Genomic DNA, 16,132 nt, shown 5'->3' with positions numbered 1-16,132 from the left:
ACAGCTCACCCAGTGTTAGTTTAACATATTCATAGCTTTGTTTTATTTAAAAGATTAACAGTAAATCATTCTCAGAGGCTTTGTTTTGCATTTTTTGTGTTTGTTTTTTGTATAATGTTTGTGTATCTGATTACTTCCATAAGGTGTGAACTTCCTTCTCCTTCTTTTCAAGAACTATTGAACTTTCTAGGTTTAGTTAAAACCTTTGCTCAGTTTGCAGTTTGATCCGGTTTGGATGAGCACAGTCTTCTTTTTGTTTTCTTTTTTTCAGGACAGGAAATGAGGAGACTTTGGAAAGACAATTGACAAACTGCCCTGAATATGAAGCTCTCCATCTGTGCAGGGCAGAACGTTTTTATAAGAATGTGCACCTGTAATGAACTCATACATCAGTTATGTCTCAAACGTAAAGCAGCACAGTGTAACTTTCTAGATGTTTCACATCACCTGCAGGATTCCACAGAAACAAAGTTACTGCAATCCTTTGGAACATTCTCCATGCAGACAGGGGCACTGCCATACTCTGGAAGAATATAGGCAAAGGAACAATGTTTCCATGGAAACTCGCAGGAGGAGTTCCTCTTCCAGTCCAAGCAAGAGTCAGGTTTGTGGAGATGCGAGCCAGCTCAGAGTATGGATACATGTTTTTCTATTTTTCATTGCTATGAAAAAGCTTTTATTTTATTCTGGCAAAAAAAGTTGCATAGTGGGGCTTCTAAAGGGAATAAACAAATAAGAATGATGATGTATTTTGTATTTTACAGGTGCCTTTCTAGACTCAAGGTTTCACAATAAGAAAGACAGAAAAATCCATTAACACAGCAGTACAGTTAGCAGCATTTGTGAGAGGTAGGCTTTACGAATGAGTGAGTGAGATTTTAATGTAATGACACAACCACACAAACCCAAAATGTTCTGACCAGCACAGCAGCAGACCTATAGACCTATAGAGTTACTTTGCCTGTGTAATATATTCCGCCTGTGTGTGCTGTCATCATGGACGGAGCAGGTAACTCCAGAGGAAATGGCTTCTCCAGACTTCCATCCGCAGCTGTGGCTCCTCCCAAACTCCGCTGCTCAAATTCCAGCCCACCTCCGGGACTGTGCTTCAGCCTCTGCCTCCTCTAAAACCCCTCTGTCTGTGTCTCATCTCCCCTCAGCCCTCTGTCCACGCGGGACGTCCCAAAATGAGACCCTCACTGCTGCTCCTGCTGCTGAGTCTAGCCTGCCTCGCCAACACTCAACACCAGGCTCTCATAGACTACTTAGAGAGACGGCTGCTGGCCATAGAGGTAAGAACACCCTCCAAAGTCTCTGTCCAGTCCAGGTTTAGTTCTGTTCTAGTCCGGGTCTGATCCCAGGACTCCAGCCAGGGCAGGACCAATCAAACACAGATGTGGAGAATCTGAGGGAATTTGCTAGAAAGTGCCACAGTTGTAAAACAGTCTTGTAAATGTGGAGTGATCATTATGTGGGATTAGCTGAAAACACAAATCATTATATTTTACATACTTTTGTTTTTCTTTTGGCCAGTTTTAAAGAAAGACAAGTTGTTTTTTACAATATTACAAGATACAGAATCTTAAAGTGCATCTTAAAGTTCTCATGTTTTTCTAATTCTGACTCAGTTTGATGGAATAGCTCCTGTGGTAAATATTCATAGTAGTTTTACATTAGTTAAGTGGCCGGTTGTGAAGAAAAGTTTAGAAGAAAAGTACAAAAATACAGGAAGTAGCACTGAGTTCTAAAACACAGTCTTTCTTAATTATGTCATCAAAAAACTCCAAAGTGCAGGGACAATTTACACACAGGGAAGCCACTTTTCTGGCACTTTGAACATTCACGTAACAAAATAAAAGTGCTGACGTTTATTTCTATGAGTCTAATTATGACTATTATGTAATTTAGACATGTTTTGTCCCTTGTTTACATTATGGTTGCTAGGTAACAACTAGAATTACCTTTACGTGTGTCATATCTGCTGCGTGTGTCCAACCAGGACGTAAAATTATAATTATTACTTATTATATGATACTATTTTTTAAATTATAGATACATTTTTCAGCCAAGTTTATATAATATTCAAAATAATTACAATTTTTATGTTATTTATTTTGAATATTGTAAAGAGTAAAGAAAGTACATTCCTAAAAAGACTGCTAGAAATACTGTGCTACTGTGCTACTATTGCGAACAGCTACTCCTCATTATGTGCTGTCAATCAACACAAAACAGATTGGAATTTCATTTGGAATTTCACTGGGAATTTTTAAATGTGTCTTTAATTAAAAAAATCACTACATCCTCCTGAATAATTAGCTGCAGCACTTGGGCTAACATAGATTTATTTACTTTTTTGGTATAATTTTGTAATACGTCTCTATTTTATTTTATAGCAGCTAATAAACTGCTAAAGATCTTAAACGTAGTATAACTTGTTACAGGTATATGAGTAGTGTATCCTCTTTTAACATAGTCTTGTTTTCTTTTATATTATAATGTGTAAATGTGCACACATTAGGCCGTACAGTACAGGTGCTGTATGAGGCTCTTGTTCACTGTTTGGACTTGTTTCTCTTCATAATCTCGTCTGAATGGCTCATTCTTCACGGATCATCGCTGAAGAAATGTTTTTCCTTCAGGAGGAAGGTGAGAGGTCTGAAGCTCCCCACAAAGACGCAGCTTTGAAGGTTCAAAAATACTGAGGAAATAGAGTGGAATATGACACCAGCCGTTTGTGAATGGGCTTTAAGCGTTTACATTGTGCATATTTTAAGCTTTGTAAACTTGGATTTCTCTGCCGTCCTGTGTCGTCATAGTACTAACAGTTTAAACTTGATTTCAATAGGTCTGTTGTTTAGTCGATGGAGTCTTGATCAACATATTGATCTAAAATGGCTTAATAATAGAAACAGTACATTTACTTCCTTTTCAAAACTGCAGAACTGAGAAGCCCCACCTCTTCATAATGGTATTCTCTCTAACAAGCAATGCACTTTTTTTTCTTGTTGGAAGTTTTTTGAATAATTGTAAGATAAGTACGGAGCAGTGGGTGGAGATAGGGTGTAGGTGAAAACTGAAATTTTCTGAACAATCAACCCTTATACACAGGACAATACAGGATTATTCAAATATGCATAAATCAATAGAAATACATCATTACTTTGGGTAAATTAGTGATGAGGGAACACTGTAATGTTATAAAAAATATAACATGATTAAAAGTTTAACAATGTTTATTTTACATAATGTGTCCTCTTTAAAGGTCCTATATTATGCTAAATTGACTCGTGTGAACTTTTAGCCATGTTATACTGTTGCTACCTCCTCAAAAACAGACTTGGGGTTGCGTTTTGTTTTATTCACACATGTCTGAGTAACTCTTTATTATTAGTCTGCCTACATCTCCAGAGCTCAAAATGCTCTGTTCCACTTTTTGATGTCATGAAATGGTAATATTCAAGTTAACAGCTCCTTTTACCTTTTGTTCAGTCGAGATTGGCAATTCCAGGTCTGAAATTATCCAAATCTAGTGAAGGTGTATGGAGTTTAAAAGCGTAGTGGAGCACTTCCTGTATTACCACATGATGACATCACAAGGTGGAACAGAGAATTTTCCATTTGAGAAAATAACTCTACCTAAATATGCAGGGTTTGTGTGTTAAATATGTGTGAATGAAACAAAACACAACTCCAGGTGTGTTTGTGGTGAGGAAACAACATTAGAACATAGATTAAGAAATAGTATAATATGTCCCCTTTTAAGTATCTCTCTTTTATCTATCATTAAGCTTCCCAATAGAACACTGAATCAGCTTTAAAAAGTTGTCACCAAGAGCGCATGTGGACACCTTAGTTCGTAGAAGAATTTGAAATAGAAAATTGAAAACCGTTTGTTGTTGTTGTAAATGACCCCAGGGTTAAAAGTACATGTTGTCAGATCGGAGCAGACTCCTCTCTGTATTAAAGGCTCTGATCTGGGCGGATTCACCACATCTGTCCCTGGTTGTTTCTGGGACACAGCTCCTTCTCATTACGTTCTGTCTATTTACACTCATACAAACGGCTGATTACAGTTTTCCAGAGCAGTTCACTCAGACTTTTTCCTTTGCGCTGAAAAGAGCTCACATTACGATTCACAGGAGCAGCTTCGGTTTGATATGTGTGTAAAGCTGCTGCCACTGCAAAAATAAACCACAATACACAGAGGTTGGCAGATGAATCCACACTATCAGCATTGTACTGCGCTGTTGTGTCTTTGAGCAAGCCAGTTCCACATCTTGCCTACTTTAGTATTAGTGTGATTGTGTGGGGTCATGGTGGCACAGACGGACAAGTGCAGCTGTGGGACTACTGAAAAACGCTTTGAGTTTGAAAATATTTATTTACTATTCCGTATAAGGATGAGTGCTGCACTGGTCATTATAAATGCAAAGTGCACATCAAAAGATTCATAACCCCTGAGTGTTCTGTAGTAGTCCTGACACAAAGGCCCATTCTGAAAATCCTGGGACCCTCGACCTGTATCTCCATTTCTCTAAGTGATGATAATGCACTGGAGTTATATAGTGTCTTGACACCTATTATACAATCCAATACAGCACATTACCTGAGACTTGAGTATAATTGAGTTTAACACTGACCCTCTCCTCTATCTTTGTATTTCTCAGGACCGCATCTCACTGTGGCAGGAGCAGACGGCGCGTTATGCCTCAGACCTGCGAGAGCTGAAGGTGCAGATGGTGTCTCAGTTGGAGGCCTTGGACAAAGAGAAGGAGGGGCTGAGGATCCACCTGGACTCTGTGGGGACCAGGGTGGACCGCGTGGAGCGAGAGCTGGACTATCTGGAGACTCAGACCGGAGCACAGCCCTGTGTCGACGTCGACGACAAACTCATCGAGCAACAAGTGTCTCTAGTGCAGGAGAAACACAAGAACAAGTACTACCAGCTCTCAGGTGGGACAGAAAGTTTTGCTGCTTTTATATAGTGTTTCTTTACATCGCCTTAGTCATTCACTCCACACTCGGCGGTGGTAATCTGTGCCATCGGCCCCTCTGACCACCACCAGTGATTCACACACACATCACATTTGTACCAGGCAATTTGGGTAAGTGTCTTGCCAAATACTAACCAGACCCAACCCTGCTTAACTTCTGAAGGTGCTGTGGCCGCATGAAGTAAATAGGTTGGTTTACATGACACCACAACTTTCTAAACTGAGCATTGTGGGCAGACTTAACGTTCAGTGTCTTCTCTGTCAAAAACAAACTCACAAAGGTTTTAAACTACACTTTTGTATTAAATCGCAACAGGTCTGCTTTAATTTGGACAAATCAGTTGCCGACTATCTACGTACAGACCAACAGTTACCACAATAATAATAAAACCTAGATTGACTTATTATTTCCCGCACATAATTCCTGTGTTAATGGGATATTTCTAATGCTAACCATGTTTACAACTGTAGCTAGCAGCCAAAACAGGTAGACAAGTTAAATAACATCTATGTATTGTCTTAAAAAAGAACCTAATGTTAAAAGAAGCCAAAATGAATGTTTTTGGATTACAGACCTGTAACCATGTGTTTTTCTCCTCAGACTGCACTGACATGATCTCCAGCATCAAAGCCATGAAGATCCTGAAGCGTGTGGGCGGGCCTAAGGGAGTCTGGACCAAAGACACAGGCCTAAACTCGGGTAAAATTTATATATTCAACAGCACTGATCAAGACACTGTTTACGAGTTCAGTTCTGTGCAAGACTTCACCCGCTCCACTGGTTTAACCCTGTCCAAAAAACTCAAACTCCCCATGGCTTTCAAAGGAACTGGCCAGGTCGTTTACAAGAATTTCGCCTACTATGTGAGCGAAACGGAAGATAAAATTGTTAAGTTTGACTTGACTAGCGCTCTGATGACGGACAGCGCAATTTTACCATTTCAAGACTTCATTCCCGTGTACACCTTAAATTCTGAAACGCTCATCGACTTGGCAGTGGACGAAGAGGGGCTTTGGGCGATCTATGCCACGAGACAAGCTGATCAGTATATTTCTTTAGCTAAAATGGATGTGAAATCGTTGGATATAGAGCAGATGTGGGACACGAACTGCCCGAGGGAGAATGCGGAGGCCGGGTTTGTGATCTGTGGGACTCTTTATGTGGTTTATAACACGCAGACGCCAGGACGATCCAGAGTGCAGTGCGTTTTCGATGTGAACGGACTCGTGAGCAGTGATGAAGCGCCGCTTGTTTATTTCCCCAAACGCTACGGAGCACACGCCAGTCTTAAGTACAACCCACAGGAGGCTCTGCTGTACGCGTGGGATGATGGGTACCAGATCCTCTACAAACTGGAGCTAAAGAAAAAACTAGAGATTTAAAACTGTTACACATTAAAGCCAAGGAAACATGCTGCAAAATTCTATGTGGAAATGCAGTTGGAAACCACATAACAGTTTTGCATTCATGTATATTTAAATAAATGAATGATTCTCAACTCAGTCTATGACCTCCTATAGAGGGCGCCAGAGGTGTCAGGGAGTCCTGTTCTGAAGTTGAAATCATCTGTATAAATAAAGGTTTATAAAGTCCATATGACCAAATGAAAAATGGAATTTAGAAAAGCAAGAAGTGTATTTTAACTAATAAAAGTTTATAGTAAACACAGATGTAAAGTTCGTCATGGAGCGAATTTTTGTTTAGACTGTGTTTAGATTCTGTTTAAAGACTTCCTGAAGTGTTGCTTCTCTGAGCTGCAGCAGAAGCTAGCTGGCTAGCACCATGAACTCTGACACAGCACGGAAATGTGTGAAATGAAATAGAACAAGGATATTTACATAAAGTCAATAAATTATACTCTTTTCACTTCACTTTTCTGTTTGTTTGATACTTTTATGTCCAAAAATGACTGCATATCAATTCAATGCAGTACCATGTTTTGGGAAAACTAAAATAAACAAAGCAAAAATATGATAAAATGTTTAGTTGTGTGAAGCTAAAATATTTTAGGTTTTTAGGCCTTCACTGTAACAAATACATGACATCTTATTCTATGCAAGTAGTCAGTTATTGTTACTGTATTTAATAGATTCTTTTTCCAGACCAAGGTTTAGTTTGCGTTCATGCGATGTTGCTGTGACGTGTCCATTCACCTGATTTAAACAGGTTTTGCTACTGTCTTCTTACTGATGGAGGCAGGACAGCACCTGCCCACAGGACATTAAACTGGGATAAGGGGGTCTTTTTACTCTCACACACCTGGGATACTGCCCTGAAGAAGTTGGTGCTGTCATGCTGCACAAAAGAACTCACTGTAATTTATCATTTCACTGACCCCTTGTGGCCCGTGTACCACTTTTAAAAAAAATATATCTACCAAACACCTTGAATTGCCCTGAATGTAGTTATCACGCCTTTTACAGTTATTTAAACAAGTTTATTTTTTTCAAACTGTAAATAACATTTATAAAACTGTTAAAATTTATGGAGTGAGAAGTTTTCAACGACTTCAACTCCAGTAAAATCACTTCGGGAACGTTGGAGAGTCACAAATATGTACAGGAAAAACTGTGGAAAAATGACGCAACGGCACAAAACGCTGCCAGGAAACAGCCGAGCCAGAGTCGGGACTAACTACAGAAAGGTGCCACTTTGAGAAATCTTCATGTACAAGTTTAATTTATATAAGGCATTAAAAGAAATGAAAATACTCCATTTGGGGAGCCGCCATCTTGGAAAGGTCTAGATCACTATATTATTCTATAGAACTATTGAGAAACTGGACATCCTTTCAAAGTTTTCTGTCTATGAGTGACTTTGTAAACTGCTTTATAAAAATTTGACTTTCAAGTTATTTCATTGATTTTAAAGTCCCTGTACTCAATTTATTTCATGTATTTGAACAAAAATGGTCTTGCCCCATATATCGTATAAGCAAAATAGGTACTGTCTGCATCTAATTATAAAGCGTTATGTTGTCTGATAATCAGGAAGTGCTGCACGTTAGTATGCTAGTTGTTGTTAGCTTTACCGTCACGGCAAAACTCTGAAAGTTGTAAAAAGCACTAATAAACTCATCAATTAGCATGCTCAGAATGCATAAAGTAAGTGAGGAATAACTCTGAATTACTGCAAACCGTTTAAAATGAATTAGTGCTGTTTTTCACATTTTCAAAACAGTAAAAATCAGGTACAGCGACTTTAAATTCAAAAATGTTACACTAAAAAGGTAGTCCATGTTTAATCCGGATTTTTGTCTTGTTTAAGTGAATACTATGCCAAAAAATATATGAAAAAATAAATGATATATGAAAAAGTGTTCAATTTCACAATAGAATATGGCTTCTATCTTTATCATTACTTGGATATTCTGCGTTTTTAGAGGTTTAGACTTCCCATTGGCTTTGATATTTGCACTATCCCTTAACCTTAACTAACCAACATCTACACTAATACATCTGAACTAATAAAGATTTCATTTAAAGGTGCACTATGGAGCTTTTCTGGCGGAGGCTGTCAAATGCTTGGCTCTATAGATATGCAAGCTCTAGAATGTTCCGCAGCATGGCATTAAATGTATCCATCTTGCAAAATGCCAGTACAGGCTCAAAAATAACTTGACAAACACGCATTGTTACTGTGAGCAGGGTCACCTCTCCACAGATCTGACCTGTAACTTGGGCTGGTGGCATCACACGTCTGCTCATCGCCATTGCTATAAATACATTCAATGCCATACTGTGGGTTATTTTAAACTAAGCGGTAGCAGTAGTTACATAATGCACCTTCAGGTTCACTAAACTCCAAATGTAATCCATATCAAAGACGGCACTTGCTGGAAAAACAGTGAGAAATATTCTCAAAACTGGAGAGACAAAATCCACAAAATGCTGGACCGCTGGAGTGGTCAGTTTTGGTCCGGATTGACAGAGGGTCTTGGGTTCTTAAACTGGTCCGTGTAGCTCAAACTTTTGGGATTAAAGCTCAGTTTTGTTGTTGTTTTGTTGAGTTCAGAGTCTGAGGTGCGGCACTGGCATTGTTACGTCTCTGAAAAAGCGGTGTACCAGAGCGTTCTTGGCAGATATCCTCTTGTTGGGGTCATAGGTCAACATTTCCTGAAAAATAAACAGTTTTAAGTCCATTAGCGATCATGAACTATCTACAGCCCTTTACAAAACAGCGCATACAGGTCATCTCTTCTCATTAGGCTCTTATTTGGGTTGCCAGGTCCTAGGACAAAATCCAGTTGGTTCAAACCTAAAAAGGACTCAGCTCAGTGAGTGAATTCTGGAGGCTCTGAGCTTTCCCCTGAGGCACGGCTTGTCCATATACTGAGAATGAGAAAAACTTCTATGTGTTCAGAGACAAGACACTGGCAACCCAGCTTCAGCTGTGATTTAAGTACCTTTTTTAAAACAGTAGGAGGCTTTATACTGTAGATTTAATGCACGTACCTGTTGTTATCTGCACTTCTGCCCCAAACAAAAATAATACAGTTAATGCCTAAATTATGTGAAGCGACTTTCCACAGGTTTGTACTCGTATGTGGCACAAGTGATCCAATATTCAGTTTATTTAATACTCATTTTGGAGTATAAATATACTTACTGCTGATAAAAAACCTGATAAGAGATTAGATATAGTTACTTTTATATGTTTATGACAAAACCACAGGCATAATTTGTATTATCATTTTTGTTCAGGGAGTTTTTAGACAATGGGGGTAGAAAACAGACAATGGGAGGGACACTATAGTCTCCGCCTAATGATACTCTGCAGTGACATCACACTGTGGGTGTTCTGCTTGCATCTGTATGGTGGAGTTTTCTTCTTCCCACTCCTTTCCGAGCTTATACAAGAACAAATTTGTGAAATGTGCTTTAAGTGTACCTGATATATGTGCTCGAAATAAATAAATAAATAAATGAAATGATGTACAAAACATTTTGACACAAGAAAAAATAGAAAATGGATTTAAACTGCAGATTTTCAGGGGTCTGATCTGTCTGGGCCTTCATGGTCCTGTTTAGGATTTGGTTTTCAACAAAAAGATTAGAGTGACTAACTGAAAAACTGTTAATGCTAACTAGCCTTGTGACTGAAAATGACTAAATCAGTTCTTTTTGGTTAGACTGAGTTAAAACAATGCTAAGACTAACGTCTAACTTATTCAACAGAGATTCTGACAGAGAAATGCCTCCAGTTAGCTTCACACCCTCAGCGAATGTTGCTGCAAATGATCAATTAATGGAAAATACTGCTCAGTTTACTGGTTAGGAGAAAAATCCACTTACTCCAAGCAGTTCCCTTCCGTCCTCGTCCAGCAGAGGCACCACTTTGGCCAGATCCTGCCGCGCCCATTTGGGAAACGAGGGTTTGTAGTCAGGCATCGAGGTCACTCCGGGCCACACCGTCTCGTCCGGAGTCCCCAAAGTCCGGAAAATCCTGAACAGCTGATCTATCTCCGAGTCTCCTGGGAACAAGGCCCTCCTGGTAATCTGAGGCAGGGCACAGGGGAGGTTAGATTATGTGTACATGTTCAACTTCTACAAGTCGATGATGTTGTAACCTTAGATAGAGGGCAGGGGCCTGTATGACTCTATGGGAGACTGGCTCCATTAATCTTATGGGCTTCAGTCAACTAAACTGATAATGATCACATCTTTGGAGTTGATAAAATGGCACCACTTTCTGAAGCTACTGACAAAAAATATATTCACTTTCTTTACTTATGCTGACAGAGACAGCATTGACCTTTGTGTTAGTTTTTGATTCATGTGAAAAGGCCCAGAAATTACAGATATTAATCATAAACCAGGTCAAAACATCTGCTATCTAACAGTTAAAACAGCAAATTACATAATTCTGACTGATTATGGGCAATAACTAAAAATGTAAAGTGCAGTTAACCATTTCAGCAAAGATGCAGCCAAGGCTCCAGATGTCGACAGCTGTGGAGTAATATTTACACCCGAGGAGGATCTCGGGAGCTCTGTACCACAGGGTCACCACCTGGAGAAAAGGAAAGAGGTTATAACAATGAACCTTTACAATAATCATTTAACCAGGATAAAAACACTGGGCACTTACACTGGAAAAAAGTGAATTTTCTGTCAGAATTTTATTTGAGAAACCATGTGTATAAAACATCTTCTGTTTATTTGTTTTGGGGTTTTTTTTTGTTGGTTTTTTTTATAAGAATGCACTTCTGCTGTATCGGTGGTAACAATTCAACACAAAAAATGTCTTCAAGTTCTGCTGATGTCACTTGGTGTATATTCAGGGAGACGCTAATAGTGGTGTGTTCATCTGTGACTTTATGATGAGTACATTTTTAATCAATCACCCATCACTGATTTGAGCTTTGACCTACAAAATGTGTAGTTAAGAGTTAGTCTTAGAAAACATTTATGGAAATTTGTCACCACCAAAATGAATAGGTATTTTTGTGATTATTAAAAAATAAAGAAATCATATTTATACAGTCATGTGTCCATTTCTATTTGCAGTACATGATTCATGATTTTACACGACATCAGCAGCTGTTCATTTCAGACCCTCCCAGCTGCCCTCTTCACCTCGTGTGTGTATGTGCGCACAGGGACCCCAAAAGCTCGGGCCAAACCGAAGTCGGCCAGTTTGATTTCTCCCTGAGCGTTGATGAGCAGGTTCTGAGGCTTCAGGTCTCTGTGCAGGACTCTGTGAGAATGACAGAACGCCAGGCCCTGCAGCAGCTGGAACAGGTAACTCTGCAACGGAGAGACAAAGACATGTTAACAGTCTGCATGAGGAGGAACAGGCATTTATACAGGAGAGATGAGTAACTAGGGCTGTAGTTGACTTAAGAAACTCTTGGCAGACTAAAGAGATATCCTGCTGGTCGATTAGTCAACTAAAAAGGCAGTAGTATAGAGACAGTTGAGAGCTTTTGTCACACTAAGTATCTTTATGTATCTGAGCTGATCTGCACTCACAAGATTACACCTCCAGGGGGAGTTCATGCTAAAACAACTATTCGGCATGGATGAATGCATCACCTTCATGTAGTAATTTTATCTTTTCATAAATGCTGCATAAATAATAATAATAATAATAATAATAATAATAATAAAAGCTAATTCGCTCACCTACTGACCCTTCTGTTGTTGTCTCATATAAATCCTTTAATTTAAATAAAATAATTATTCGACTAAGACACCATCAAGTAAATGGAGTAAAGGCCCAAAGCCCTACAAGCTCAATCTGCACAGGGAACCCCAAACATTAATACAGGGAAGGGAAAACTCTACATGAAGAACTGGAGGTAGGAGTAAAATGTCATGATATTTATTTATAGAGTTAGGAGTATAAACATAACTTTAAGCACAGGCTCTCTCAATTAGGTTTGAATGCCTTTTTTTAATATAATAGTGAAGGATTACAACTGTTTAAAAAAAAAAAAAAAAAGATGTACAATGACACCAAGTCTGTGGTACCAAGTCATCCAAATATTTATTTTTTGTTCTTGTTGCTGCAAACTCGTTGTGAAGTTATGGTTAATATTAATGAAAAAGTGTAACTGACCTTGACCAGAGGCAGAGGGATCCCTGTGACTGAGGAAGAGTCCATGAACTTCTTCAGATCCTGATGAAGAAACTCAAACACCAGGTAAAGTTTGTTCTCTGTGTGGATCACATCTCGAAGCCTGAAAAACACACATTTAACATGAAGTTCTAAACCAGTTCAATCTGTAAAATATTTAACAAGAACGGCCTCTCTGATGGATTAAATAAGATGGACAGGATTGGACATTATTCCATCTTTATTAAAATGTGCAACACTGATTCAAGGTCCACCACCTGCTCTGTCCATCCATGAATATGTTACTTCTTTCCTGGAATGTTCCATAGTATAGCGTTATACTTATCAATCCTCATGAAGACAAGAAAGTAGGTGACCCCACAGAGCCAAGTTACAGGTCAGATCTACAGAAAGGCAACCCCAGACATAGTAAGAATGCATTCATTATTTTTTTTTAGCAAGTAGCAATTAATAACCAACACTGAGAAACATTTCAGGCAAAGCAGAAACATCTCCATGGAGGCAAGCAGGTGGCAGACCCTATCCAAAAGGTATATTACAAAATGAAATGTTACCGATATTAAGTGTGTTTTAAAAACTGTTCAGAAAGTCTCCAGTCCTCTAGAACATAAAGACATCAGTGCCCCACTTTACACTTTGATTAAAACAGAATATTTACGGAAAAAAATAAACCTCACTCTATAGTATATGGAGACTACACTTGTCGCATAAAAGCAAAACTTACTTGACAATATTGGGGTGGCTGAGCTCTTTGAGGAGAGAGATTTCTCTTATTGCGGTGCTGGGGACGCCTTCTGTTTCCCTGAAAGAATCACATTCACTTTTATTACAAAACAAGAAAAAAGAATGAGACGGATTTAGTTTGTGTCAAATGTGTAGCTAAGTCTAATTGAAAAATTGGTAAAATAAACTGAACAAACTTTAAAAACAACTCTCCAGATGTGACATAAGAATTAAGTAATAAACAAAAATTAAGTAATAAACAAAATAAACAAAAATTAAGTAATAAATAAAAACTGAATACCTTTTATCTCTAAACTTTTAACTAAATCATAACAAAACCAGGACAATGCATTCATCTGTTTGAGCAGGACTCAACCAGATGAACCTAATAACTAGTGTAGGAGTCATTTGCCCATTTTTGTTTGTTCTAAGATTTGTGTATTATTTTTTTTATGTGAAATTAGATGTGGGGAGATAATTTGCATGTTTAATACATATTTTACTATCTGAATATGTCTTTGCGAGGGTCTTTCGTCTAATTTTCCATTTACAATAGCATCTTTACTGTTTCTGGTTTAGTCTGTGGGGCACCTAGGGTACATAGGTGGGTGGAATAGATAGACCAGAATGCACCTGGGTGGGCCTATGTTTTTTATAAATTGGCAGGAGAGCAGCAAGTAAACCTGACAGTGTAATCTTTGTTTTTTCGGCTCACGTGGGATTAAATCTATGAAAATGCATATCTGGACCTGTGCATTGATTTTGTTGTGTTTTCCTGGGTTAAACCACGTCCCCATGATCCCAAAGTGATTATGTGAGTCATGTTTAGGTCGAAGTTTACTCACTGCTTTTGTTTTGCTTTCATTGAGAACTAGTCTAAGGAAGAATAATACGTTTTTAGATCTGTCTTAAATATTTTAACTTTGGACCAATTTAACAAATACAGGATCAAATTGCAAAGAAACAGATCAGTAAGAAACCCAAGACTGCATTACACATCCATATGGAACTTAAAAACGAACAGATGGCCAAAACAAAGACTCTTTTGTACAAATGGAAATCAACGGAAAGTGAATCCATCCAGCAAAATCATAGACGAGACAATGAAACACTACATGGTTAATTAAAAAGCTAAATTTGGCTGCATTTAGTTGAATACTGAGCAGATTTTTAATTGTGAAACTCAAAGGCGTAACTCACGTATCAAGTCTGATTTTCTTCAACGCGACAGTTTCACCGGTCACTTTGTTCTTTGCCTTATAAACCACTCCGTACGTGCCTTCTCCAATCTTTTCCACTTTCTGAAACGTATCCATTTGTTAAAAGTTCAAAATAAAATAACTTTCTGTTTTGTTGTTCCCTGCTTAGCCCCTGCTCTGATTCTTTGTGCGGGATGAAGCTAACGCTGGATCGGCAAACGGAACAGAGAAACCGGGCATAAAACTCAACTTAATCGCGACATTCCGACCCGGTAAAGCTGGAGAAATGAGTCCGACGTTTGACCTCTTCAGTCGGTCAGGATTTAGGTAAATATACGCCTTTAAATCATTTGTTTACGGTAGTTTTTGGGGACGTGGGTTAGCGAGGTGTTTCTGGAGCTGAAAACAACACACTGGTCTTTCCCGCGTTACCACAGAGGCGTTTGATTGTGTGACCGAGGCAGTCCGTTAGAACCGGGCGGGTACAGTTTTCTATCCGTTTTTCACAATTATTAAAGCTATTATTTTCACTAAACATCGTTAAGGAATATATATAGAACTGCTAAGTTGAGAATTGTCCCTACTTGTGAATAAAACTGTGAAAATTAAAGCTAACAGTAGTCGGAAATGGAAAAACGTTACTGAATAAGAAAGGATATAAGGATATAATGGATATAATGAAACGTACCTCGCTGGAAACGTAGGGTGACCTTATACGTAAACGACTTTTACGTAAACGTACGCACACCAAATCAGGCAAAGAGTTTTTTGCCCTACTTTTTTATTTAATTTTGATAAACTTTTCAGGTTTTTAAAACTATATACGAATTTATAATGCATCGGGAAGAAGTAAAACAAAAACAAAACAAAACAAAAACAAACAACTTGTGACCCAGATTCTTAATAATAATAGTTTTGGTTTGGTTTCAGTATTAAGCTCTATGATTTCAACTGACAAATTATCAAGTCTGGGCTAAAGGATTTGCGTTATAAGAATACATGCATGCACCAACTGACAGACTGTTCCCTTTAGTTTTTCATGAATGAAATTTACAGAGAGCACAACTCTGCCCTCTGGTGGCACTTGTATTGACTCGCAATGTTTGATATCTTTCCTCAATATTGCTAAGTAACATGTTCCACTCCCAAATCATACAATATTTATTCACATTTATTTTCAGAATACGTATTTTTTGTAAAAAGCTGTTATGAATGCAATGCGAGTAGTTCGAGGTCTAAAGATGCTTGATTTGCATGTACTTTCCTTTCTACTACTTTGCCTATGCTCTTACAAATACGCTTCTTTAAATGCTGCTAGTACTACTACTGCTGCTACTACAACTAATACTATGATTATTAGTTGATAACTACTACTACTATTACTATTACTACTACTACTACTACATCAGCTTAATGTCTTAGTTTTGCTGGTTCCTATATAAAAATTATACTAAATGCAATCCCTATATTTCATAGTTTGAGGTCTAAAGGTTCTTGAGTTGTTAAATGTATGTAGGCTTCTTCTGTTTTCCACTAGGCCAGCTATAACATGCCTACTACTACTACTACTACTACTACTACTACTACTACTACTACTACTACTACTACTACTACTACTACTACTACTACTA

At 38.3% G+C, this 16,132-nt stretch overlaps 2 protein-coding genes across 2 annotated transcripts; one reads left to right on the top strand and one right to left on the bottom strand.

Moving 5' to 3' along the window:
* The first annotated feature begins 1,115 nt into the window (after window positions 1-1,115).
* Window positions 1,116-6,491, top strand: LOC117371156 (olfactomedin-like protein 3A). Its single transcript, XM_033966780.2, has 3 exons — window positions 1,116-1,292; window positions 4,671-4,956; window positions 5,599-6,491. The coding sequence occupies exons 1-3, from the start codon at window positions 1,188-1,190 to the stop codon at window positions 6,378-6,380; spliced, it is 1,173 nt and encodes a 390-aa protein (XP_033822671.1). The 5' UTR covers window positions 1,116-1,187; the 3' UTR covers window positions 6,381-6,491.
* A 922-nt stretch (window positions 6,492-7,413) lies between these two features.
* LOC117371157 (cyclin-dependent kinase 2) lies at window positions 7,414-14,911 on the bottom strand. Its single transcript, XM_033966781.2, has 7 exons — window positions 14,503-14,911; window positions 13,304-13,381; window positions 12,562-12,682; window positions 11,577-11,747; window positions 10,909-11,010; window positions 10,293-10,496; window positions 7,414-9,113 (listed from the first exon to the last, which is right to left on the bottom strand). The coding sequence occupies exons 1-7, from the start codon at window positions 14,616-14,618 to the stop codon at window positions 9,009-9,011; spliced, it is 897 nt and encodes a 298-aa protein (XP_033822672.1). The 5' UTR covers window positions 14,619-14,911; the 3' UTR covers window positions 7,414-9,008.
* Between the last annotated feature and the right edge of the window lie 1,221 nt (window positions 14,912-16,132).

This window comes from Periophthalmus magnuspinnatus, chromosome 5, assembly GCF_009829125.3.
Source record: "Periophthalmus magnuspinnatus isolate fPerMag1 chromosome 5, fPerMag1.2.pri, whole genome shotgun sequence".
Taxonomy (NCBI): domain Eukaryota; kingdom Metazoa; phylum Chordata; class Actinopteri; order Gobiiformes; family Gobiidae; genus Periophthalmus; species Periophthalmus magnuspinnatus.
Note: the sequence above shows the minus strand (reverse complement) of the source record. Positions and strands in the feature narration are given on the sequence as shown.

Bases quoted from the DNA above. Each gene is read 5' to 3' on its own strand.
- LOC117371156 (XM_033966780.2), top strand. From the start codon at position 1,188: ATGAGACCCTCACTGCTGCTCCTGCTGCTGAGTCTAGCCTGCCTCGCC. The intron at 1,293-4,670 runs GTAAGAACACCC...TGTATTTCTCAG, and splicing joins GACGGCTGCTGGCCATAGAG to GACCGCATCTCACTGTGGCA. The intron at 4,957-5,598 runs GTGGGACAGAAA...TTTTCTCCTCAG, and splicing joins CAAGTACTACCAGCTCTCAG to ACTGCACTGACATGATCTCC.
- LOC117371157 (XM_033966781.2), bottom strand. From the start codon at position 14,618: ATGGATACGTTTCAGAAAGTGGAAAAGATTGGAGAAGGCACGTACGGA. The intron at 11,748-12,561 runs GTCAGTTACACT...TCTCCGTTGCAG, and splicing joins TCCCTCTGCCTCTGGTCAAG to AGTTACCTGTTCCAGCTGCT. The intron at 9,114-10,292 runs GTAAGTGGATTT...TTTATTTTTCAG, and splicing joins ACGGAAGGGAACTGCTTGGA to GAAATGTTGACCTATGACCC.